Source organism: Aricia agestis, chromosome 22 (genome assembly GCF_905147365.1).
Source record: "Aricia agestis chromosome 22, ilAriAges1.1, whole genome shotgun sequence".
In the NCBI taxonomy this organism is placed as follows: domain Eukaryota; kingdom Metazoa; phylum Arthropoda; class Insecta; order Lepidoptera; family Lycaenidae; genus Aricia; species Aricia agestis.
This window is the reverse complement of record NC_056427.1, coordinates 5551468-5577184: the sequence shown is the minus strand read 5'-3', so window position 1 is coordinate 5577184 and position 25717 is coordinate 5551468. Positions and strand designations below refer to the sequence as shown.

Sequence of the window (25717 nt, the reverse complement as noted above, 5' to 3'; positions counted from 1 at the left end):
TTGTCGAACTGTATCAATATCACTTTTTTATACGTCCATGACAATAGCTATGTTGTTTATAATTTCTTGAAGGGCAAGGTAAACTATATACGCTCTAAGAAACTGCATAAATATCTTAATTAGGAAGTTGGAAGAGCGCCACATTTTTTCTGAGCGCGTCGCGCGTACTGGCGCGTACGTGGCCACGTATTCCCACAAATTCCCACGTACATTAAACTACAGTTTTTTTTCTGTAAAGTATTTTATTATCTATCATGTTAAAAAAAAAAATATACAGCCAAACGTATACCCTCTTCCTATTTGGAAGTCGCTTAAAATACATAAAATCTTAATTGATTATTATCGTAGAACATGTGATTGTATTGCTTGAGAATACTCCTTATTGAGAACCATGTGAACAATTTCCTGGAATGAAACAAAGTCATGTTAGTCAGCTGACACAGTTTTTGCCTGTGTTGGGGGAGACTAACCCAAAATTTTCGATTTTATAATTAATTTTTATACTTGGAAATAAGCCCTGAATTGTTTCATTTTCTAAAATTAGATACTACATTATATTTCCAAGGACTTGATCTGAGCAAAAACACGATATCTTAAAATTCTCGACACAAAAAAGTCACAAAGATGCATCTAACTTTCACGAATTATTCATTTATTGCCATAACCGTGCATTGAACTAAGGTAATATTTTAACAGATTGTATAAAATTCTTGATTCTATCATTGAGAAACCTACCTAGCGGATTTTTAAAATATTTTATATTTATCGAGTCATTGAGAAAAAACTAATTTGGCTATGATTCCGCGTCGTTCTTTTTCACCTGGCATATGAAAGACGGGCGTGAGTGTGAAAAGAGAAGGACGATGTTTGATTTTTTGGGTTAGTCGCCCTCTTAACGCTTCCAAGTAGCCACATGTGGCCGCGAGAACAATAGGGCCGGTATAAATAGTCAGTACTTAAGATGCGAACCGGTCTCAAGACGCGGTTCGGCTCTGTGATTGGTCCAAATTTTGACAGTCAACCAATCACAGAGTACTGACTATTTATACCGGCCTAGATTTCCAAGAATCCGCGATCGAAGGAATAATAATAAGTTAATAAGTATCCTAACTTTCAAAATAACTTGGTGATATAAAAACTAAAAAAAAAACTTACATTTTTAAACTTAGCAAGCAGTCTTGAAAATTCTATTTCCACCATAAAATTCGTATAACGGTTAGAATTAAGCCTTTTCTCTAAATCATGCTTTGGGTTCGTTTTTTGCAAATGTAGGAACTTTCGCCTCGTTTTTCTAAACATTTTTTCAATCTGTAATAAAACAATATTGATCAATCAAAAATTAATACAAGATCTGCTTGTCTTTTTCTGGCATATTGGAAACATTATATGATAAACAAAGACCCCTGTCTTTTTAAGGTTCCGTAGCCAAATGGCAAAAAACGGAACCCTTATAGATTCGTCATGTCTGTCTGTCTGTCTGTCCGTCCGTCCGTATTGCACAGTCACATTTCTCCGAAACTATAAGAGCTATACTATTGAAACTTGGTAACATGTAATCTGTGAACCGCATTATGATTTTGATACAAACATGGAAAAAATATTAAAAATTTTAGAGGTCCCCATAGGTACAACTGAAACAAAAAAAATTTTTTCATCTAACCTATGCATGTGGGGTATCTATGGATAGGTCTTCAAAAATCATATCGAGGTTTCTAATATCATTTTTTTCTAACCTGAATAATTTGCAAGAGAGACTCTAAAGTGGTAAAATGTGTGTGTCCCCCCCCTCTAACTTCTAAAGTAGGGGCATGATAATTCTAAAAAAAATATATGATGTACATACATTACTATAATTACTACCAAAGAAAATTGGTTTGAACGAGATCTAGCACGTAGTTTTTTTTATACGTCATAAATGGTAAACCTTAATTTAACTTTCATTAAATCAACTTAAATATAAAAATAAATCAAAAACCTTTTAATTTTATAGAAATAAACCTTATTTCTGTTGCGGAACCCTTCATGGGCGAGTCCAACTCGCACTTGGCCGGTTTTTTGGCATTATAAAGTAAGCGTGTTTACACACGCGCCGCGCCGTTGCATACTCATCCTTGTACCCTTTTCACACGGCGCGGGCGCCGACGAAAAACGCTGCCGCTGTGGCGCCGTGTGTAAACACGCTTGTATGTTGCGAAAATAAATATTTATTAGGCCTAACGTCAAAATAACAGTAATAACTAATAACATACACTTTTCATGCACTTTTTCCACTTTTATTAATTTATTTTATTACAATTATGTAACTTATCTAAATTATGTAATGTAAAACATAATTGTAATAAAATAAATTAATAAAAGTGGAAAAAGTGCATGAAAAGTGTATGTTATCACTGTGAAACATGAATTTCCACCAAGAAGTTACGGTACATTCAATATCTAAAGTCAAAACTTTGTATAAAAGGTTTTAACTGTTTATACAATGTTATAGACTTATAGTCTGTCAAGAAAGTGAAGAAATTAAAAAGTGGCAACATCGTAGTGTCATTCCTTTCAAATAAATCTAAGAAAAAAAGTGATGACACTATGATATTGCCCCTTTTTAATTTCTTTACTTTCTTGACGGACTATACAATGCTGTTTTGGCGCGTGGCCAGAACTATGTAACTTGTGAGATGCTTAGGCACAGAAATAAGTCAAGATAGAACGGCTAAGCGGGTGGAGTACGCGTGTTTCAATCTTGCATAAGTGAGCTAGATTTGTTGAACGTTCATTTAGTCAGCGCGCACGTGTCGACTTGATTACACCGGAGCAGTTGTGCAAAAATGCCTCATTGTGCAGTGTCTAATTGTAAAAACAGAAGTACGAAAGTGAATCGGTCAAAAGGAGGTATTTCTTTCCACGGATTCCTTAGCCACGCACGCGCATCGCCGTTCTATCTTGATTTATTTATGTGTGCTTAGAACAATTTATTATTATAATTGGGCATTCATGTTAAATCGTAACATTATACTTACAACACAAATTATTTTCTTCATTTTAATATTTATCAATCTCGTCATATTCCCTTTGAAAAAGTCTATGGGGTAGTCTGCAATAAAATATTAAATTACTTTTAATTTTTTCTTCTCCAGCCAAAAATTATATAGTATTATAATTTAAATTAGATAAATAAATTATATAGTAGATAATATCACTCCAGTGGTTTGGGCTGTGCGTTGATAGATAACTATATCAGTCAGTCAGTCACCTTTGAGCTTCATATAATAATTATATAGATAAAATGAAACAATGTAATTATAATATTACCTGTCTTAATCATGTATGGTATATAACAGCTGTTACCACGGCTTCTGTATAGTTTTAAAAACTCAATATCCGTTTCTCTCGGATATTTCTTGAGGTAAAACTCTATTATGTCACTTCTAGAGTGCACAGAATATATCGTTGCTATTTTTGTAATTCGATAGCTTATCATATTTCTCAGTATAGGACTAAATAACTCCAAATCTGAGCCATTAACGGTATGATGCGTAGCAACATTTTTATTTGTTACGTACACAATGGCATCTAATGCTTTATCTATGTTTTCTTGCATTTCAATTGTCAATGTCATGCTTGGTAATTCATGGCTGTTAACATTTGACAAAGATTGATTTTTATTCTGTTTTGTTCTGCACAGCTCAAGAAGTTCAGTATCGGTTTCTTTTGGATACCTCTGGAGGTAACTATCTATTATATCACTCCTTGAACGTACAGGGTGTCCAGTTAATACATCAATAATACGATCGCTGATCATATTTCTAAGTGTAGAACTAAAAACTTCTAAATCCGATTCGGTAATGTTATATTGTTGGACAATATTATTACTTGTTATACATAAAATAGCTTCTAATGCCTCGTCAATTCTTTCTTGCATTTGACTAGTCGGAGTCATATTTGGTAACAATACATTGCTATTTATATTTGACGGAGATTTATTTTTTAATCTTTTTCTGCACCTTTCTAGAAGTTTCATATTAGTTTCTTTTGGATATCTCTCGAGGTATTTGTCTATTATGTCGCTTCTTGAACGTACAGGATTTCCAGTCAATACACTTATAATACGAACTCTGATCACGTTTCTCAATATAGGACTGAGTAACTCCAAATCAGACTTGGTAATGATTTTAAGTTTAACAATATTGTCACATGTTAAACATAAAATAGCTTCTAATGCCTCATCCATTCTTTCTTGCATCTGACTTGTCGGTTTCATATTTGGTAATAGTATGTTGCTATCAAAGTTTAACGAAGGCTGATTTTTATACATTTTGTCTATCTCGTTTTTAATCTGTGGTTTTGATTGAATTGTGATATTAATATTTTTTTTATCTACACTTATTGTTCTCATATCATAATTATTATCTACTTGTTGCAAATGTTCATCTGATATATGATGATCATGGCAACGCGATTCGTAGTAATTTGAATGCAATTGTTGTTGATTTTGATTCAGTAACTGCAAACATAGCTCTCCAGCAAGCTGTTGATATGCAGATGTAATTTTCTGAGAATTTTCTATGTACTGAGAAACTTGAGTATTAAATATTGGATTGTATCTTAGTATTGGGGTATTCCTTTTCACTTTTTTTGTTTGTAAATCTCTAGATACATCTGCAAGACGTTTGTTTTTATATTTTATTAAAGCATCTTTAGATTGGTCAACGTTAGAGTTTTCCGTCTGAAACAAGGTGAGATTTAGATGATTATTCAAATCTTAGCATTAATTTAGAAACACCGAACGAAAGCTTAATAAATAAACTGGTTTAAGAAGCATTACTTACTGCCGAAATGTTTTGTACTATCGAATTCAATGTTATCCGAAGATCTGTCTGGTTCTGTCTATTGGCATCCATTAATATTACATGTATGAAAGAAAAAGCATCGAAGGTTTAGCAATCAATACATAATTTTAAATATATAAAATAAAAGAAATTTCAGTGAAAAACTAACGCAGCAAACCAAAACGAATGTTTATCTGCATTTGACGTTGACAGAAATCTGACATAATATTTTGACATCATGTCACTACGATGTTGCCACTTTTTAATTTCTTCACGGACTATACATTTTACTTACCCGGATATCGGATCGGCGTTCGACACTGATATCGGATCGGATAATGTGAAAACGCACTTACACTAATTTTCAACTTTGCGCATGCGCAATGCTTTGAAAAACGAAACGAATATTGTTTTCATATTTTTGGTGATTTCAAAATTGTGTACAGCCGACATTCGACAGAGTGACCTACTCTTTTTTGACTAGCTATACACTTGAACTGTACCAACTACCAAGTCTGCCGGTCTTTGTCTGGCATTAGCATACTGGAAACGACAGAAAAATATTGAATACCTTCTAAAAATACTGAATAGTGAGTTATAGTGACTGAGTAAATACTTTTGTTAGTTATAAATTATAATTATTATCGCTTTATTGACATGTTCAATGGGTATTGCCATATTTCGTATTATATTGCAGAGGTGACAGGTTACAATAAATTATACAAAATTAAAATCTAGATCATTTATTGTGTGATTTGTGAAATATATGTGTGCAATTCTTATAAACCTCAATCATCCGACCCACACTCATCCAAAACCACTCCTCCCGACAACAAAGCCAGGATGTCTTCGTCAGCCATTTCCTCATCATCAATACCATCATTATCATCATAGTCTTCATCAATCACTTTAAAAGTCCTCTTAGTAGCTCTAGGTTTAGGCTTAGGTATCTTCTTTCTAACATCATTAAAAGCTACCTTGTGATTTTGTGTTTGTGACGTAATCTTCTTCTTTGCTTCTGTAGCTTTGTCTTTACTCATATTGTTTTTCATTTCTGCGTTATTTTTGTCTTTTGTTATAATTTCATTTGTTTTATTAGCTTCTTTGTTTATCGGGTTTGCTTTAGCTGTTGCTCCAGCAGGTTTTTGAATATTTTTTTCCTCCTTATCAGCTTGTATTTTATTTTTATTTACCGCATCTTTGCTTGGAATTTCTTTCGTCTTTGCATTAGAGGGTTTTGCATTGCTTATATTGCTGTCTTTTGATTCTTTATTTGATGACTTAGTGGCTTCATTTTTACTATCAGATTCGGATTGATCAATTTTATCTTTTGTTTCATTTTGAGATTCTGGTTTAGGTTGGTCAACTTTTTCTGACTTTTCTTCAACTTTTTCAGTAGTTTCTTTATCAAACTCGTCGAACATTTGCGTGTCTATCTCATCATCTTCATCATCACATTCATCATCAGTCGGATAGACGTAATAATCATCATCATCGTCCAAATTCAATTTTAAGTTGGGCGGACATTGCGTAAATTTATAACATGGTGTGATTTTCAAATCTGCGCTACCTGCAACAAAACAAAAACTTGTTTAGATTTGCAATTAGTAATTTGTAATAAGTAATTGTTGTTTAGACTTTGCGGTACACATCGGATCTCTTTCTGGCTACTTAAAAAAGTAAATTTTTGAAATCTGACTATTCCCAAGTGCTCAGGGTTGCCAGACCTTCGTAATTTTATAAAATCTGAAAGTTTTTCTGTACGTCTCCTATAGAGGTAAGCACATCGGTTGCGGCTATACACCTCCTGAAATATCAGGAGGTGTTAATTGGTGGTAGTCTTAGAGTTTTAGACTTTACGGGTGTTTGGCAGTAGGAAGCAACTGTTATAAGAAACCTTTAAGTTTTTATAAAATGATGAAAGCCTGGGAGCATAGGATCTCAGGCAATCTATTACATACCACACTTAATGTCCTTAGTATAGCAGAGCGCGTCAAATTCGGCGACATCTTGGAGTTGTGCTGCGAACGTGTTCTCAGCTTGTGGTATCCTCTTGAAGCTCTTGATATTGTGCTGTTTCAGGAATGCCGTGAGGCAGCCGTTTTCGGGCCGACACGAGAACTGGATCTGGGGAAGGTGCTTTCAAGGTTACGTTTTGTCACCTTTTTAACATAACATTTACACAGGCAGCCGTTTCCGGGCCGATACAAGAACTGGATCTGAAGAGGGAGTTTTCAAGGATACGTTTTGTCCCCTTTTTAACATAACATTTACACAGGCAGCCGTTTTCGCGCCGACACAAGAACTGGGTGTGGGGAGGGAGTTTTAAAGGTTAGAATAAGAATAAGAATACTTTTATTTCCAGCATCACACGAAACATCATAATAATTAAACAGTATTCAATGGTACAGTTATTAAGATCTAGTTACATATTTTATTACAATGCTGTGTGATGCCAAAAATTGGCCCCAGCTCAGCAAACGCAGCAAGCGAGCCTGCTGCACTGATATTCTGCGGGGGCCAATGAGTGGCTTCACAACACTAATAAACTAAATAGTAAAACTTACAGAAAGAAAACAAATATTAATAATAATGACATGGAACTATATTATGTACATTTAAAAATACAACTAAATAATCTTAAAAGATAGATCGACTAACCTTTTATGTGCAGTTGGCTTTTACATTTAAGAAGACAGAAAAAAAAATCAGATTTGACAGGTTGAAAACAAAAAAAAAATGTAAATATAATCATGGTGGTTTGACATCTGCGTAAAATTACAATGAGGATTGAGGTTATATACTGCGTAAAACGTGGTTTTTGACGTGGCAATTACATATTACATGTTAGAAAATAATAAGTATACTAAACTAATATCTGATCTGTGGAGATAATACATGTAATACATAAGTATCTATAAGTGTGGAAGTATAAATAAGATTATAAGGTCTTGAGCAGTTACGACAAATATTGTATGAAAAATATGTAGAATATCATTGAGTTACGAGTGTAATAGTAGTGACATAATAAACAAGACACCGAGAAAAAGCGACTGGCCATTAGGATTAGTTAGGTTTTAAACCCTTCTTTATTTAACATGTACACACACAGCGACTATAAATGCACTGTTGCCCGATATTTAAGGTTTATTTATTCATTTATTTAAATCAGGCATCTTGGTCCATATTATGAATTTGAAAGTTTATTTTTTAACAGTCGTTGATTGGTAAATGTGTTGACTTTTGGCAGTCAAAATTAAGTAAATAGGTAAAAAGTAGACTAAGTAGACTTGTCATGTAGTAATTAGTATTACATAATACATACCTTCACGAAGAGAGGATTGAAAACGTTCAGCAGCCGTTTGGCAACATTCAGCCCGATAGCCTGAAATTAAAGAATAGTATGCTTCAATTGAATTTTTTGTTGATTCTATTGTGTATTTTGACTGTAAGTTCTCCTAAAATTATTACAATAAAAGGGAAAAAATTTGAAAGCCAGAAACTGTATAGCTGTCCCTTCAAAATACGTTTATAATTACTATGTCCTTTGCCAGGACTCAAATACATACAGATGGCGTGAAGAGGTGACAGCCAGACAGCCAGACACACTTTCGCATTCATAATATTAGTATGGATATTTGGTTGAACCTGTAACCACTTACATCTCTAATACGGTCGACTCCCTCGTATCTGATGAGATCTACCGCCATCACCTCCTCTGGAGTATCAGGTTGCACCAGCAGACACGACCACACCTGGACAGTATTATACAACTAATTACAATAAAAGAATTTTGAAAATCGGTCCACAAACTGCAATGTTATCGTTGAACTCGAAAAAAAATATAGACGACGTAATACAACCTACGCTTTTTTGGAAGTCGGTAAAAAACAACAACAACACATTTGTGTACAAATAGATGTATGTATTATACAAGACGTTAGTGTAAACACCGTTATCCTTGAAACCATCAAATGAGCCCGTCAAAATAAACAATTTTTTCTATGGGTGGGTTGCACCAGAGGCGTGGTTAAAGTTATGGTTATAGTTAAGGCTAAATTTAGCTTTACCGGTCCGGTCCAAGTTAAGGTTACGTAAAGTCTAACTTTAAGTAACCTTAACTTTGACCGGAGAAATTGACAGATGACAGCTGGTCCAACAAGGTTATAAATGGACGTGGGCGTTGTTGGTAAAGGAGAACTGTCAAAAATGGCGTTTTTGTATGATGACAGCAGTAGTTCCTTTTTTCGCTACGTGCATTTAAAACCTTGTCGAGCTCTATGGTTATGGTTAAATATAGCGTCTTGGTGGCGTCTATTTTTAACTTTAGCCAAAGATTTGACATTTTGCATTGTAGTTAAAGTTATAGTTAAAGTTACAGTTAAAGTTAGTTGGTGCAACCCCACCTATGAGAACAATGCTGGGACCTCAAAAAAAAATCCGTCTTCATACCCATACAAATTGCCGATCCGGGTATCCGTATGGGTATGAAGACGGATTTTTTCGAGTTCCCAGCATCGTCTCATAGAAAAAGTTGTTCATTTTGACGGGCTCATCTGATGGTTTCAAGGATAACGGTGTTTACACTAACACACTGTATAGTTTTGTTTTTCACCAGTAAAGCCACTTTTGTAAAGTATTAGATACAGGTAAAACATTATAGTTTAGTTGGACAAAACACTTTTACCCACTAAAACCACCTGCGGTTCTCCTTTATACGGCTGAAGGCGAACCGCAGGTGGTTTTAATGAGTAAGAGTCTCACATACCCCCGGGGTGCTTCAGCTAACTGAGGCACATCCCCAACCAGGGGCACCCATGATGGGTTTCCCCTGCGCATCAAAAAAAAAAAAAAAATAAGTTGGACAAAACATTAGTAGTAGAATAGTATCTAAATTACCTTATCCATGATCCCTCTCAATTCCTTTTTGAGTACATTAGACATGAGTTCGTTTAATTCGAAATAGTTTCCTTCTGTGTCTTCTGACTTTTTGCTTTCTTCTGCCGCCTTCTCTTCTGGTTTAGTCTCTTGTGTTTCTAAAATTATTATTATACTTAATAATAATAATTATTATATTATTAATAAAAAAAAATATTTAGATTGCCAATCCAGCTAAGAGAATAAACAAAAAAATACTTGGAATTGTACAAGTGACGTGGCTGTATTAAAGCAATGCACAATTTTAAGGTTGCTTACTCAAACTACACCCTGTCATTTTGCCGAGCGATCTTAAAGTTGTGCATAACCTCTATCTCCTAAAGCACTATCCCCATTTTGATGAGACTTTGTATAATATCAATATGCAGTATGTAACAAAACTAAGTAATAATACTTTACGGTGTGTATGTGTTCTTTGTAGAGAGTTCACTGTGGAAGTAGCAGCACTGATTGCTGAAAGACCATTTTTTTCACGTTTGTATGGCCAAGCGCCTCAGCGTCACGAGTTTCCCCATACAAAAGTGAAAAAAATAAATTTCGGAGCTGCTTCTTTCACAGTAAACTCTCTACGAGGAACACGTACGCACCTTTAAGTTTTTTTTTTAATGAAATAAGGCGGCAAACGAGCAAACGGGTCACCTGATGGAAAGCAACTTCCGTCGCCCATGGACACTCGCAGCATCAGAAGAGCTGCAGGTGCGTTGCCGGCCTTTTAAGAGGGAATAGGGTAATAGGGGAGGGTAGGGATGGGAAGGGAAGGGAATATGGGAGGGTAGGGAAGGGAATAGGGTAGGGGATTGGGCCTCCGGTAAACTCACTCACTCGGCGAAACACAGCGGAAGCGCTGTTTCACGCCGGTTTTCTGTGAGAACGTGGTATTTCTCCGGTCGAGCCGGCCCATTCGTGCCGAAGCATGGCTCTCACACGTATAAAATATTATCACTTAGTTTTGTTACATCCTGTATAATCTTACCTTGATTCTTGTTTGACAGTTCGTTGATCTGCGTTACGGACAACACTTTGATTTCACCGGATTGTCGCTTTGGTTCGGTTTTTGGAGTTTCTTTTCGTGCAGGCTCAACTGTTAAAAAGTATAACATAACAAATTAATAGAATTTTAATAACAAACATCTGACGACCTCTGTGGCTCAGTTGGTGGGCTGATGGTAGCTCAAGCCGGGGGTCGCGGGTTCGAATCCCGCCGACGGAACAAAAAGTTTCCAAAGTTCCTAGGTCATGGATGTGTATCATAAAAAAAAATCTTAAATATATGTACAGTATAAAAGTATTAAATATATTTCCGTTGCCTGGTACCCGTAACACAAGTCCTTAAGGTACTTAGCACGGGACCAGACTGACGTGGTGTGAAGCGTCCATAGATATTATAAGAAACAAACAAACCCTAGAAAGTAAAGATGAGTAAAATGAATGTCATAATCCAAATGAGAGTGAAATGTCTAGACCAGAAACTTAGGAATACCTAAAAAAGAAAATACATTTGATTATGGTCCCGGCAAACGTTTCTTTGCCATATAAAGTATTTCACCCATATTATTTTATTGAAGTGACTAAATAGGTATGTCACCATGGCAACGTCGCGTCCATCGCTATCCCGTCGCACAAACAATGGTTGCCGTCAGTCTCGAGTTGTAATAATTTACTATTATTTATTCAACAAATGCACTTATCAATATAAAAAGTAGCCAGTAGCCGATTCTCAGACCCACTGAATATGCATATAAAATTTGATTAAAATCAGTAAAGCCGTTTCGGAGGAGTACGCGGCCTAACATTGTGACACGAGAATTTTATATATAAGATTTACCTTTAGTTTTATTTTCGGCAGCATTATTGGTATCCTTTGCAGCAGGTTTTGGGTCAACTTTGACGGTAGGTGTAGGTTCTGTAAATAAATTTTACTTAATAAGAGTGTTTATTTTACAATTCGTAGAAGACTGCAACTCCGTTGTACTATCAGAGAAGTTGATTCCTAGGCAGATGGCGGACCTACGTAATTTGGTTGGCTTATGTCAATTCGTAGTTCAGGAAACGGGCATAGGATACTTATTATCTCGAAAAATTTATGGTTCCCGAGCGTTAAACGAATTTTGGTACCATAGAGGAAATTGAATCCTAGGTATGGACCAAAGATAGTTAAATCAGACAGACAGACACACTATCGGATTAATGTTAGTATGGATACATATATTCCACCTTGCAAATGAGAGAGAGAGAGAGAGACAGACACGTCAAACTTATAACACCCTTGTTTTCGTCGGGGGTAAAAAAAAAACATACTGCTTTCTTGTGCTGGTAGAGTCTGTTTTGCTGCTTGATTCTTGTCTTGTTGCTGTGGCTTCGCTGCCGTTTGCTGTTTCGGTGCTGGCGACGGCTTCGCAGAAGCTGTTGTATCTGTTATGGTTAGCAAATTTTTTTTTAATTATTCTCAGTTTAAGACATTACTACAGAGTTTAACAAAAAAAGGTATTGATCACAGAAATGAATCAAGATAGAACGGCTAAGCGGGTGGAGTACGAATGAATGAACGTTCAATGAATCTTGCTCTGTCGTGCAAGATTCATTGAACGTTCATTCAGTCAGCGCGCACGTCTCGACTTGATTAAATCGGAGCGGTTGTGCAAAAATGCCTCATTGTGCAGTGTCTAATTGTAAAAACAGAAGTACGAAAGTGAATCGGTGAAAAGGAGATATTTCTTGCCACGGGTAAGTTATTTGTTTTAACTAAAAGCAAAGCAAAAATTTACACGAGCGATTCCTTAGCAACGGACGCGCGTCGCCGTTCTATCTTGATTTTACTTTAGGATGTGTATGAGTTCACTGTGAAAGCAGCGCTGAAAGAATAACTTTATTTTTTAACTAAAAAAAAAACATTCCAAACTAAGGTAAAAAAGTATGTTTTTGTTTGTTTTATAAAAGTCCTTCTCCGCGTTAGATAATAGGGAATATAACGCAAAGGTCGGAGCAGAGGGCGTTACTAGCACATACAGTAAACAATCCAACCACAATCCGACATGCTGCACCCGTCATATCAGAATATTGACAGAAACGTCGTCAAACGTCGAACTAAACTTCTTGTTTGCTGTCTGTGCTTGTGCTGCCTCTAGCGTGAAAACATTGCAGTAGTATATCCTATTCTTAAAAACTTTTTTTTTACGTATAAGAAATCAGTCTTTGAAAGATGACGTGGGAGAGCCATGCTACGGCGCGAAGGGGCCGGCTCGACCGGAGAAATACCACGTCCTCACAGAAAACCGGCGTGAAACAGCGCTTCCGCTGTGTTTCGCCGAGTGAGTGAGTTTACCGGAGGCCCAATCCCCTACCCTATTCCCTTCCCATCCCTACCCTCCCCTATTCCCTTTTAAAAGGCCGGCAACGCACCTGCAGCTCTTCTGATGCTGCGAGTGTCCATGGGCGACGGAAGTTGCTTTCCATCAGGTGACCCGTTTGCCCCCTTAAAAAAAAAGATACAAAAATTCTCACCTTCTTTAATTTGCGAGTGATTTTCGTCACGCTTCACGACTTTAGCTGGCACAGGATTTTGGGTCGGTTGGGGACGTTTTTGACCTAAAATCATACATGGTTATAATCATTACAAAAAATAATACTCAATGTCAAATACCATCAAAGAAATTGATTTATAGGCAGATGGCGGACCTATGTTTTTTGGTCGCTTTAAGTCAAATCAATATTAAACACATTGGGTCAACGCATTGAGCCAGCGCATTGGTATAAGTGTAGAGTCCTCCTTTTTTTATGAAATAAGGGGGCAAACGAGCAAACGGGTCACCTGATGGAAAGCAACTTCCGTTGCCCATGGACACTCGCAGCATCAGAAGAGCTGCAAGTGCGTTGCCGGCCTTTTAAGAGGGAATAGGGTAATAGGGGAGGGTAGGGAAGGGAATAGAGGATTGGGCCTCCGGTAAACTCACTCGGCGAAACACAGCGCAAACGCTGTTTCACGCCGGTTTTCTGTGAGAACGTGGTATTTCTCTGGTCGAGCCGGCCCATTCGTGCCGAAGCATGGCTCTCCCACGTATAATCTCCTACTTGGCTATAAGTTGGGAACGACATTCCTTACTTTACACGTTGGCACAATGCGCTGGCCCAATGCTTTGGCCCAATGTACAGCGGGCTATGGACATGATTTATCAGCAGGGCTTGACACAATCCAACCTTACGTAGGTTCACCATCTTCTTATTAATCAATTTCTATAATAGAACTCTCTGTTCAAAGTAAAGTTGACGATTACAACAAAGCAACACTGTTACATTGGGTTGCGTCGTTGGAACACATATTGCCACATAAATCCATTTATCCATCTCACTGGAGTTTAAATGCGTCCTTGTTTGCACGTAGCATGGAACTATTGTACAAAATCGGTCCTTGTTTCCACGTGGCATCGAACTGGTGTACAAGATCGGCCCTTGTTTGCACGAAGCATGGAACTGGTGTACAAAAAGAGTCTTGTTTGCACGAAGCATGGAACTGGTGTACAAAATCGCTCCTTGTTTGCACGAAGCATGGAACTATTGTACAAAATCGGTCCTTGTTTCCACGTGGCATCGAACTGGTGTACAAGATCGGCCCTTGTTTGCACGAAGCATGGAACTGGTGTACAAAAAGAGTCTTGTTTGCACGAAGCATGGAACTGGTGTACAAAATCGGTCCTTGTTTCCACGTAGCATGGAACTGGTATACAAAATCCGTCCTTGTTTGCACGAAGCATGGAACTTGTATACAAAATCGGTCCTTGTTTCCACGTAGAATGGAACTGGTATACAAAATCCGTCCTTGTTTGCACGTCGCATCAAACTGGTATACGAAATCGGTCCTTGTTTCTATGTAGCATGGAACTGGTATACAAAATCGGTCCTTGTTTGCACGAAGCATGGAACTGGTGTACAAAATCGGTTCATAATAGTCTTGGGAACTCCCATTATTAAGTATAACGCAACCCAGCGTTGTCAGAACGCTTAGCCATATCCGTTGATCCATCTCACTAGAGTTTAAATGAGTCCTTGTTCCGACATAGCATAAAACTAGTGTACAAAATCAGCTCTTAATAGTCTTGGGACCTCCTATTGCTTTCACACATATGCCTGAATATGGGCTAAGCCATTGAGTTTGTTGGTGGTGGCAGCAGCTTTTGCAATGCTTTGGTATTCTGTAAAGTTAAGTAGAAGCCAGTAGTGTAATATTTTCAGATAACCAATTAATGTTCCTTCGTAATGCCACAAACACAACGGTGGCAGCGCAACTGTTATTCTTCCTTGCACCTCATCTCCTATCCGTTATTCCGTCAATATTTCACTTGAGTACGTTCTGTTAGGAAGTTAGGACGCATAAAACATCAACTTTTTTTTTTAAAGTTAGTCGATGAAACAAAGGACGCATAAAAAAATTGTCTTTATAAAAAAAGTAATTTGAATTCCGATATACACGTCTAATACGGAGACAACGTTGTAACATGGCCTCTTAGGACATAATCTTTTCAGGATCACATGTCTTCGCTAAATCGTTACTGAAAGAAGTCACATCTTGTAACTTCTAAAGCTAAATAAAATTTAAAAGACTTCTATCGGCTACCAATAATTATTATCCTATATTAATCTTCTCAAATTCCCTTGACAGAAGAAATCTCTTGAATTTCACACAGTTGTGGAGCAAGCACAACTGAAAATTTTGATAGCACGATTCAGGAGTGTGAACCTCATTAGTCCACCATTTAGTAAACATCTAAAAACTGGACATTAAACGGTGTGAGCAACATCCAAGTTCGTGATCTTATCAAACTGAGGCTTAAACGAGGATCCGTTTCGTACTTCAACATAACGTCGAACTGGTGATACAAAGATTTCTTCTTTCCTGGATTCCTTACTAGCAACATTAAAAATTGACGCAATAATATAGGGTGTTTTTTTGTACATTTTTTTTAACTTCTACCCTCGTTAACTTTTTTTTCTCCCATGGTTTAGAGATTTTTCGTCATACAATACAATCTTCAACTTTTTAAGCTATTTCATTTGATATATGTTTGGATGTGCTACAGCTTGGGTACGGGTTCCATACAAAAATGCAAGTTCACGTTCGGATTTGAAAACTGTTGCCTGGAGTTTGGTTTAACCGAATATCGAACTACTGCCAACTTATCGGATTTTAATCGTCTTGGGCTCTTCTTCAAAAGTACTGCCTTTAAGTGGTTTAACCAGACTTGATAATGGGTGAATCCATATCTCGACGTAACATCAAACTGGTGTTTCAAACTTATTGGTTATTAACCGTCTTAGGGTTTCCTTTAGCCGTATTCAAAGGTCCTGTTTTAATGTATGTTCAAGTTTCAACTACAACCTTGAGGCTACAACGAAACCTTCAAATCTGCTGGAGTGTTTCAGTTAGTCTCTTTTTTTTGTAAAAGACCGGCAAATTTTTTATTTTCCAGATGACCAATGACTCAATATGTTGGATTAAAGCGTGAGCACGCTAAAAAAATGCAGCCTGTTGGACTTGGACTTGACCATTGTCCAATTGAAAAAAAAAACCATACTAGTACTTTTTATGTGTCATTAAACATTAAGTATTGTGACTTTGGAAAAAAATTCTGTTGCCTTTTGTGTCCACTTCAAAATTTTTTTTTGATTTATACATATTTGTTGCACACCATTCTTTAGCGTTCCTAATTAAGGAAAAAATATCCATCCAAGTCCATCCAGGAATCCAAAATCACATTTTGACTTAATCCAATAAATTAATCTCAAGTTTCATTTCTTCTTTCATTCATGGAAAGGAAGAATTTGCCAAGACAAAAGCCAGGCAAAATAGTTATTTTTGTTTTCATCTTCATTATCATATTGAATAAATTTGTCACATATTTTGTCTGTATTAGCTTAAGCTTCATTCAATATGGAAGAAAAAAATTCTTCAATATGTTTGTTTAAATATATTATAATGCACGTAAAATCTATGAATTCCTGGGTCACTTGAAAAAGATTAACAAAACAGTGCACTTTTTCTAAAGACCTGTTAAAAAAAACAAATATGTATAAAAATATTCTCTTTATATCCATAACACTTTTACGACTCCATTTTGTTTATCCTTCAACTTTCAACGTTTAGCTTTCACAAAATAACATTTACCTTGATCAATTTAAACAAAAACAAAACAAACGCCTGTCAAAATTACGCTATTATAACTAACCTTCATAGTGGACAACTCGAACATATTAAAAAATCACACACAATATAAGATAATAAAAGACTTCTTACCAGCTGTCATCATTTTCTTTTTCTTGACTTCATTTGTCACCTTCGAAACTGCATGTTGGAAGATCTTCCGATAGTGTGTGGAGAACTTCCCTTCGAACTTAACAATAATGTCTAAAAACGCCACATCGACATTGCGAAATATTCTGTACATCATTCTTAATATTTCTCCTATCACTTCTTTAAGAATAAGCTCTCGTCTCTTCCCCTTGTAATGGTCACCGAATTGTCGTATTATTTTTGTAGCTATTTCAGCCGCGGCCTTCTCTCTGTTCTTCCTGGTTTTTTCGTTCATCACCCCTTTGGCGAAATCACTCGGTTTATTGATCAGTTTTCCACCGTAATCCTTTAGATTTTTATCCTGAGGGGCTGTTTTAGGATTAGTCTGATTTACTGGGTTACGAGTCTTTTCGTCGGCGTAGACATCTTGCTTCACTTCTTTGTAATCCTGTTTCTGCATAACTTCCCTTCCCGTTTGAGCATGGTAGCGTTGAGTTTCTTCACCTTGATAAAGACGTTTGGCTTCATAATTACGACTTCCATCTTCACGATTTGGTTCCCTGTCGCGAAGATCTTTACCAAAGGTCTTTACAAATTGATTCTTGTGACCTTCGACGAATCGAGGTGGCTCAGCTGCACGAGGTTTCCAGTTTCTGATGGAATCTTTTTCGTCGAAGCTGGGAGGAGCACGATGACGCTTGTCAATTTTATTCCACGGTTCTTCCTTTCTATCTTGATAGTGTGGATTGGGTCTTTGGAAGTGGGAATCTTGTCCAGGCCAGACTGGCGGCGGGGGTGCTTCTTTCAAATCGGGACTATGGCGTTTCTCGAGAGCCCAGGAGCGTCTTGGCGAACGCGGCGAAGGAGAGTGTCGTTTTGGTGCGCGAATTGGAGATCTGTCCCGAATAGATTCCCGGGTAAGAGATCGTGATTTCGTCTTCTCTTCTTTGCCCATCTGTTGATTTGAGAACCTGTTCAGCTCGGAGTTATGTGGTCCCAAGTTTCTGTCCGGAAATTGTTCCCGTTCTTGCCACCGCGATCCTCTTGGATACGGCTTATCGTCGCGTACATTAGGTCGGAAACCAGACGAATACATGCCTTGATCTGACGCCTGTAAATTGAAATTTCGCTTACAACATATATATTGAGTATAAACATAGACATCATTCAGAATAGACAAATAATTAAGATACAACTTCTTAAATACTGTACACGAAATAAGCGTCGTATTGTTGCTTTATAAATTCCTATAACGTACGAATTCTCTTTATTAACAACGCTAATCTTCTTATTGTAATAATTGTTATTGTCTTCCTCATTATTACTAACGACGATTGAATTCTGATCTAATACTTCCATATTTTTTATTTAATTCATGCGCAGTATATTACATTACATAATACATTCTGTTTCATAATTATTGTTTTTGTCTTGGTGCTTATCTCTTGGTGTCCTTTTGTGCATAAGTCTGCGTTGCCACATCAAAATAGCTTTACTTACCTTATCATACAGTTGAATAGCCTGTTTAAAACTAGATCTTGGGTCCGCTTGATCATAATTTCCTATTGGTCCTTTATGCGGAGGAGGCGAGTACCTTGAAATGTTATTTTTATCTATTACCTATAGTTGAAACATTTAAATCTTTCAAGAAGCTAAATTATAACTACTGATTAACGATTTTTCATTGAAATATTTACTTTTAGTTACTCCTTATTTACTGATAGGCCAGATAGTGTGTATGTTACGAATTTTAATAATCTTTACATAAACAATTCAAATTCCAATATTACATAAACACTTTGATATTTACCTCAGGTGTTGACGAGTGTCGTGCGATTGTTGATGCAATGGTCGACCGGATGGAGAAATGCGCCGCCCAGATGGAGAAAAACGTCGTCCAGTTGGTGAAATGCGCCGACCAGATGGAGAAACACGACGCTCAGATGGAGAAATGCGGCGTCCGGAAGGAGAAACACGTCGTCCAGTTGGGGAAATCCGGCGCCCTGATGGAGAAATGCGACGTCCTGGAGAAATACGACGCCCAGGAGAAATGCGCCGACCAGATGGGGAAATGCGGCGTCCGGATGGAGAATCACGTCTTCCAGGTAGCGAAATATGGCGACCAGACGGAGAAATAGCGCGGCCTGACATCACCCGATTTGGTGAGCTACGTCGTTCGTTAGTCAACAGTTGGCGGCTCGGGGATACTCGTCCAGATCTGTCAGTTTGGACGTTGCGTCGTCCTGGCGAGATGTGTTCGCTGATCAGCACTGTGCGACCTGGCGGCGAGAAACGGCCCGAGGGTGAAACGTTTCGCCCAGCTATCAGCACTTGACGACCAGATGGCGAGATTCTGCGCCATGTCGGCGAAATTCTACGGCCAGGCGACACTTGCCTTTGGCGGCCGGGGGACTTGCGTTCGTTTGGCACGTGTCGATTGGGCGGAGAAACTTGACGGCTGATCTGAATGCGGGGGGGTGGTGAGCCGAGGCGGCCAGGTAGCACTTGGCGTCCAGACACTGGTGCAGGCAGAAGGACTTGACGCCCAGTCGGCGAAATGTGTCGGCCACCTTGTGGCATTTGACGTCCGGACGGTGAAATATGGCGGCCGCTCTGTGGTATATGACGTCCAGGCGGCGAGCCGTGTCGGCCTCCTTGTAGCATTTGGCGTCCGGGAGGCAGAATATGGCGATCTCCTTGTGGCATTTGACGTCCAGGAGGCGAAATGTGGCGACCACTATGTGACATTTGACGTCCAGGCGGCGAGATATGGCGATCGCTTTGTAGCATATGACGTCCGGGCGGTGAGATATGTCTGCTTTCTTGTGGCATTTGGCGTCGAGGTGGGGAAATTTGACGTCCACCTTGAGGCATTTGGCGCCCGGGCGGTGAAATTTGCCTGCTTCCTTGGGGCATTTGACGTCCGGATGGCGAGATATGACGTCCAGGCGGCGAGATATGGCGACCACTTTGTGGCAAATGACGACCGGATGGCGAAATATGTCTGCTTTCTTGTGGCATTTGGCGTCTTGGAGGAGAAATTTGACGACCACCTTGAGGCATTTGGCGTCTGGGTGGAGAAACATATCGTCCACTTTGCGGCATTTGTCGGCCAGACGGCGAAATTACTCCATGTGGCATTTGACGGCCGGTGGCTTGCGGCGAATTGTGGCCACTTGGTGCCAAACCAGACGGTGAATCATATCGTCCACTGAGAAGCACTGGTCTTCCAGAAGGCGAATGGTGTCCTGTAGGCGACATTCTTCTGCTCTGGTTTTCGCGTCTTCTATCGGGCGACATATTCCTTTGACCCATGCCTCTGCTTGGAGATATTCTTCGCTCGGGTAGGTTTCTTCCAGGGGATGTTCTTCCTCTTCCTGTGTTTTCTCTCTCCGGAGACATTCCACGTCCGATCATTTGCTGTCGGTGGGCTGGTGCAGCGAATTGGGAGTGGGAAGACGTTCCGGACGCTTTAAAGCCAGCTTCCATAGGCGAAGGCTGCACATCACACTCCCTAAGTTGTCTGTTATATTGCACCTTAGTAGGTGCTGGGTTAAACTGCTCATTCTGTTGCATCTGCAAGGGGTTTCCAATTAAACGGATGGAGATTATGTTCCATCCATTTCTATATAAAATTTTCCTAACACAAAATTACCTTCCACAACTATAATAATATATTTTTACTTATTTCACAGGATAAAGGTTATGACGATCCCAACCATTTGCTGTATACGACAAGTTATGAACTGGAGAAGGTTTTGCATCATCTTACATTAAAAATAAAGCTCAAATTTAGTATTCACTCAATATATAATAATAAACTTCTGTACATAAACAACATCATCTCAAAATGTCAAATCAAAAAATAATTTTGATATTGGATCAAACGAAAAACACTTACATGCGGTGTCCAGGCTTGCTGGGTAGGTGGGAACTGGATCGGCTGATTCTGTTGGACATAATGAGGTCCTTGAAAATTTTCCTTCATGATTGTCACCTAAAAGATAGTTATTTTCTTAACCTTATTGAGGTATACTAGCCGTAACCATCCTTACAATAGTCCCACAATCTACCATAAATTTTTCACAGTCAGAATCGTTTTGCAAAAGAGGGACAAATAGATATTAAATACTCATATTTTTATTGTTAGTTTATAATTTTTAATCGCTGAGACTCCATTTTACATTTAGATATATATGTAATTAGATTTAATTTAAACAAGTAAATCATGCATATTGAAACATGAAATTGACGTCTTGTAAAATGCGAATCTTGTAACTACCTCGGTGTTCCATATGTATAGTCCCAGTTTCAATATAAATAATAAATTTTGTAAGTCTTGCTAAAATTCGAGTATGGGTGAATCGATTTGAGTAATTTTAGAGTTGAAATATTTGTAGAAGTCCCAGGAACTGTTTAAATACATTAGGAGATAAGTGATACAAAGTGTACCATCTAGTGTTGGATTAAAGTAAATTAATGGTACTTACCGGTTTATCGTAATTCTGCTGCATTTGGAACCTGTTGTTTGTGTTGGCGGGTTGTCGATTGATAATTGGAATTGACTGTTGAGGTTGCTAAAGTAAAAAGAAAACATTGAATTCAAATTCCTTGTTAGGCACACAATAATATAAATTGGCATGAATTGACATACACTGATGAAAATATATACTGCTTTTGAGTGAACAAAGCAGCACACAAATTCTAGTTTTGTTTTCATTCAATCAAAATAACTTACCACATAGGGCTGATTCTGCTGGTAATGTTGAGGGTATGTCGCAATTGGTTCCGTCTGATTTCCATTCCCTTGCCACTGCGGCTCCTGGCTCCATGGATTTGGATGAGCTGCATTATAGCTCGGCTGCATTACATTTTCTTGATAATTCTCAATGGGCACCGGATCAGAAGAACTTTGCTAAAAACATTAACTGTTTACTGATAATAACAATTACTAGACGTTCCACGAGGCTTCACCCTCATAAATTAGATATTTCATATACAAATTAATCCACAAAAAATAGCCTATGATCCTTCATGTAGTCTACTTATTATCTGTGCCAAATAACAGAAAAATTGCTCCAGTAGTTCGTGAGATAAGCCCTTTCAAATTATTTCCCCTGTTTTCTCCACATTTTCCTGTTTGTTGGCTCCTATTAGTTTTAGCGTGATCAAATATAACATATAGCCTTCCTCGATAAATAGGCTATCTAACAATGAAATAATTTTTAAAATCGGACCAGTAGTTCCTGAGATTAGCGCCTTCAAATAAGCCCTTTCAATTTCCCCCCGTTTTTTCAACATTTTCCTCTATTTCTTGGGTCATATTAGTCTTAGCGTATAAAATATAGCCTATAGCCTTCCTCAATAAATAGGCTATCTAGAGTCTGGCTAGCGAAAGATGAGACTGGCTTTTTATTCCTAAACTGATTATGGTAACACTGTAATTAACGTCAGTGTCACCTATAGCATCTGTTGTTTATGTGTCAAAGTGAAAATATTTCTGTGGTTTACGTGATTTTCTAATTTAAACGTGACGAAAACTTTGAAAAGAGATTTGAGAAAACTGATTTTAGCTATGATTAGTAAATACGAACAAAAAAGAAGTGAAAAGGTTGCAATTTTTAAACAAAAACAAGATTGTTTACATGAAATATCCCAATGCATTGGTAAGTACAGGTAAAAGAGTTTGATACTTTCAATTACAATAAATTAAAATCATTATTATTTATCATGTAATTGAATTTATTGTCTTGCAGGTAACATGAATGATGCAAAGGATTCAGTTATGCAAGTTAAAATATCAAGCTTAAATAAATTATGAGATATTATATTCCAAGAAGAGTGTTTAAAGACAAAATCAGTTCCCTGATGAGATTTCTTCTTAGACCGGTAAGACCCTAACGTTACAAAAAAAAAAAATAAGTACCTGAAAGCAACCTTGTTATTGAATGCTAACTTTATTTATGAACATAATATTTTCAGATGTCAGTGTTTGTACTCTAAAAAGGATTAAAAAAGAAGGCCACATAAATAAAGGCGTGTGGTTACGGGAGTTTGGCTGGGAGGTGTTAATGCATCCGCCGTATAGTCCTGACCTTGCACCTTCAGATTTCCACCTGTTTCAATCGCTGCAGGATTCCATATGCAGTGTCAGGTTGACATCACAAGAGGACTGCCAAAACCACTTGTCGCAGTTTTTTTCATCAGAAGCCCCAACATTTTTATAGCAATGGGATCGTGTCCCTACCAACAAGATGGCAAAAAGTTGTCAAACAAAATGACACCTATATATTTTTGTCAATTGTAAATAAACTTTATAAAAAAAACCTTTCGAATGTTTATATAAAATGCGAAAAAAAAATCCGCAACCTTTGATTTTCTGTGTTGTTTTTTCATCTCCCCTTAATCCTTGGTTTTTAATCAACTTGCAAGAGGGTGTTATAAGTTTCAGGAATGTACAAGTATGTATTAAATAAACATATTTGAGTATAATTAATACAGTCTATGATGCTTGCGAGTAATAATATAGGAAATTATTTAACATTTAAATTAAATTATATTTAAACTTAGAAACAGTAGTGACAATTTAGTTTAAGAAAATGAAGATAATTGTTTGGTTAAATTATATTTTGAAATATATTTTATGATGTACGATGTAAGTATTAAAGAAGAAGTTTTAATACTCCGACAAAAACATGCAAGAGTTTTCGTCAAAAACAAAACTCAATGAAATGTATTGCAAAATAAAATTTAAGTAAACAACAGTCAACAATAATAAACTTATTCTTAAAATGAGTTTTCCAAACAAAAATATAATCTTATTGTCATAAATAATCAAGTATCAAAACTATAATTCCGACTATAGACAAGGTTGCCATACGTAGATTTTTTGAATTTGCCGCCTTTTTCCAGTCTCATCTTTCGCTAGCCAGACTCTAACACTGAAACATTTTTTCAAATCGGACCAGTAGTTCCTGAGATTAGCGTGTACAAACAAAGCATGGGGAGAGCCATGCTTCGGCATGAATGGGCCGGCTCGACCGGAAAAATACCACATTCTCACAGAAAACCGGCGTGAAACAGCGCTTGCGCTGTGTTTCGCCGAGTGAGTGAGTTTACCGGAGGCCCAATCCCCTAACCCCTACCCTATTCCCTTCCCTACCCTCAACTATTCCCTTCCCTTCCCTTCCCTACCCTCCCCTATTACCCTATTCCCTCTTAAAAGGCCGGTAACGCACTTGCAGCTCTTCTGAGGCTGCGAGTGTCCATGGGCGACGGAAGTTGCTTTCCATCAGGTGACCCGTTTGCTCGTTTGCCCCCTTACTTTATTAAAAAAAAAAAAAGAAAACAATTCTGCTTTATAATCTAATATACAAAATTCTCGTGTCACAATGTTAGATAGCGTACTCATCCGAAACGGCTTTACTGATTTTAACCAAATTTTATATGCATATTCAGTAGGTTTGAGAATCGGCTACTGGGTACTTTTTTATATTGATAAGTGCATTTGTTGAATAAATAATAGTAAATTATTACAACTCCAGACTGACGGCGACCATTTTTTGTGCGACGGGATAGCAATGGATGTTGCCATGGTGACATACTTATTTAGTCACTTCAATAAAATAATATGGTCGAAATACAGTGTAAACTCTATATAACGACACTGAAGGGACTGTGCATTTTATGACGTTATATAGAGTTGTCGTTAAATGGAGAGAAGAAAAATCGAAAATTTTTCGTCAATATATTATAGTCATTTTCTTTTACTAACCATAATTTACAGTTTGAAAGTTTATGTTCAACTGAGAATATGATAATGGATAGATAATAAGCCATGACTCCTTCTCCTAATAGTTATGGTCAAAAACAGCCTACACGTGCAAGCAATCCCAATTTGTAAACAAAAGAACGAATTTCTTAGAAAGTTCGGAATGCATGATGCCGAAAATCAATTCATCAAGTTTATTGCGGGCTAGGATAACAATGCGACAAAAAAACGTGCATAGCTGCACATTTTTAACTAATTTTAGTAACTTAAAAGGTACTTTTTATTAATCAATTGTTGTGATTTTGTCGCTATTGAGAGTGGGTGTGATGTTATGTAGAGTGTATTATTGTATGGTAGAACAGCTAAACCAACCAAAGTCAATTGATTTTGATGTTTTAGACAGTTTGTCGTTAAATAGAGTGACGTTACATGGAGTTTAAACTGTACTTTATATGGCAAAGAAACATTTGCCGGGACAGCTAGTATTAGTATAGATATAGGACAAGGATAAACATGATCCTATACTTACTCCCTTTAAAATGGGCAGAACTTTCAACATACAGCCTTGCACTTGGAACCCGTCCAGGCATTTGATGAGATGGTTCCCTTCACTCTCGGTCGCTAGACCCACTCTGATTTTCTTGAAACCAGACTCAACGGAGAGGTTGTCCAGAATGAAATCAACAATTTCACATTGTGTTCTTATCAACGCTTTTACATCCTTGTAATGGAACTGAAATAAAAAAGAATTGAAAAGTGCATAATTAAAATTAAAAAGTTATAAATGCAAATGATGTTTTTTATACAGTCATGTTATATGACTGTATAAAAAAACTATGCCACTTATACATTTGTAAGTGGAATAATTTAAACAGTTTCTGTGGTGTTGACAGATTTTAATGG

At 37.4% G+C, this 25717-nt stretch overlaps 3 protein-coding genes across 8 annotated transcripts in view; 1 reads left to right on the top strand and 2 right to left on the bottom strand.

The window, feature by feature from the left end:
• Positions 1-267: 267 nt before the first annotated feature.
• Positions 268-5001, bottom strand: LOC121738156. Its single transcript, XM_042130046.1, has 5 exons — positions 4824-5001; positions 3307-4720; positions 3015-3088; positions 1156-1308; positions 268-405 (listed from the first exon to the last, which is right to left on the bottom strand). Exons 1-5 carry the CDS (start codon positions 4893-4895, stop codon positions 340-342), a joined length of 1779 nt encoding a protein of 592 aa, XP_041985980.1. The 5' UTR covers positions 4896-5001; the 3' UTR covers positions 268-339.
• Positions 5002-5550: 549 nt separating this feature from the next.
• Positions 5551-25717, bottom strand: part of LOC121738188 — a 20573-nt gene continuing 406 nt past the window's right edge. Inside the window, exons 2-18 of one of the 6 annotated variants that reach the window (XM_042130088.1) lie at positions 25344-25547; positions 21782-21958; positions 21534-21620; positions 20945-21040; positions 19141-20619; positions 18854-18978; positions 18544-18637; positions 17047-18154; positions 13263-13346; positions 12060-12173; positions 11587-11664; positions 10735-10842; positions 9723-9859; positions 8486-8578; positions 8149-8208; positions 6785-6950; positions 5551-6393 (exon numbers count right to left, since the gene is read on the bottom strand). In XM_042130088.1, the coding sequence (XP_041986022.1) occupies positions 5612-6393; positions 6785-6950; positions 8149-8208; positions 8486-8578; positions 9723-9859; positions 10735-10842; positions 11587-11664; positions 12060-12173; positions 13263-13346; positions 17047-18154; positions 18544-18637; positions 18854-18978; positions 19141-20619; positions 20945-21040; positions 21534-21620; positions 21782-21958; positions 25344-25547 (4992 nt within the window). In that variant the 3' untranslated portion in view covers positions 5551-5611. Of the gene's footprint in view, positions 6394-6784; positions 6951-8148; positions 8209-8485; positions 8579-9722; positions 9860-10734; positions 10843-11586; positions 11665-12059; positions 12174-13262; positions 13347-17046; positions 18155-18543; positions 18638-18853; positions 20620-20944; positions 21041-21533; positions 21621-21781; positions 21959-25343; positions 25548-25717 lie in introns of all 6 variants that reach the window. The other 5 variants (XM_042130089.1, XM_042130090.1, XM_042130085.1 and 2 more) reach the window with 5 other exon arrangements.
• The window catches only part of LOC121738189, a 15786-nt gene continuing 13929 nt past the window's right edge, over positions 23861-25717 (top strand). Inside the window, exon 1 of the mRNA XM_042130095.1 lies at positions 23861-23866. The gene's annotated coding sequence lies outside the window, so the exon portion shown is untranslated. The remainder of the gene's footprint in view (positions 23867-25717) is intronic.

Bases quoted from the DNA above. Each gene is read 5' to 3' on its own strand.
- LOC121738156 (XM_042130046.1), bottom strand. From the start codon at position 4,895: ATGGATGCCAATAGACAGAACCAGACAGATCTTCGGATAACATTGAAT. The intron at 4,721-4,823 runs GTAAGTAATGCT...ACCTTGTTTCAG, and splicing joins TAGTACAAAACATTTCGGCA to ACGGAAAACTCTAACGTTGA. The intron at 406-1,155 runs GTAAGTTTTTTT...GTTTCATTCCAG, and splicing joins TGCTTGCTAAGTTTAAAAAT to GAAATTGTTCACATGGTTCT.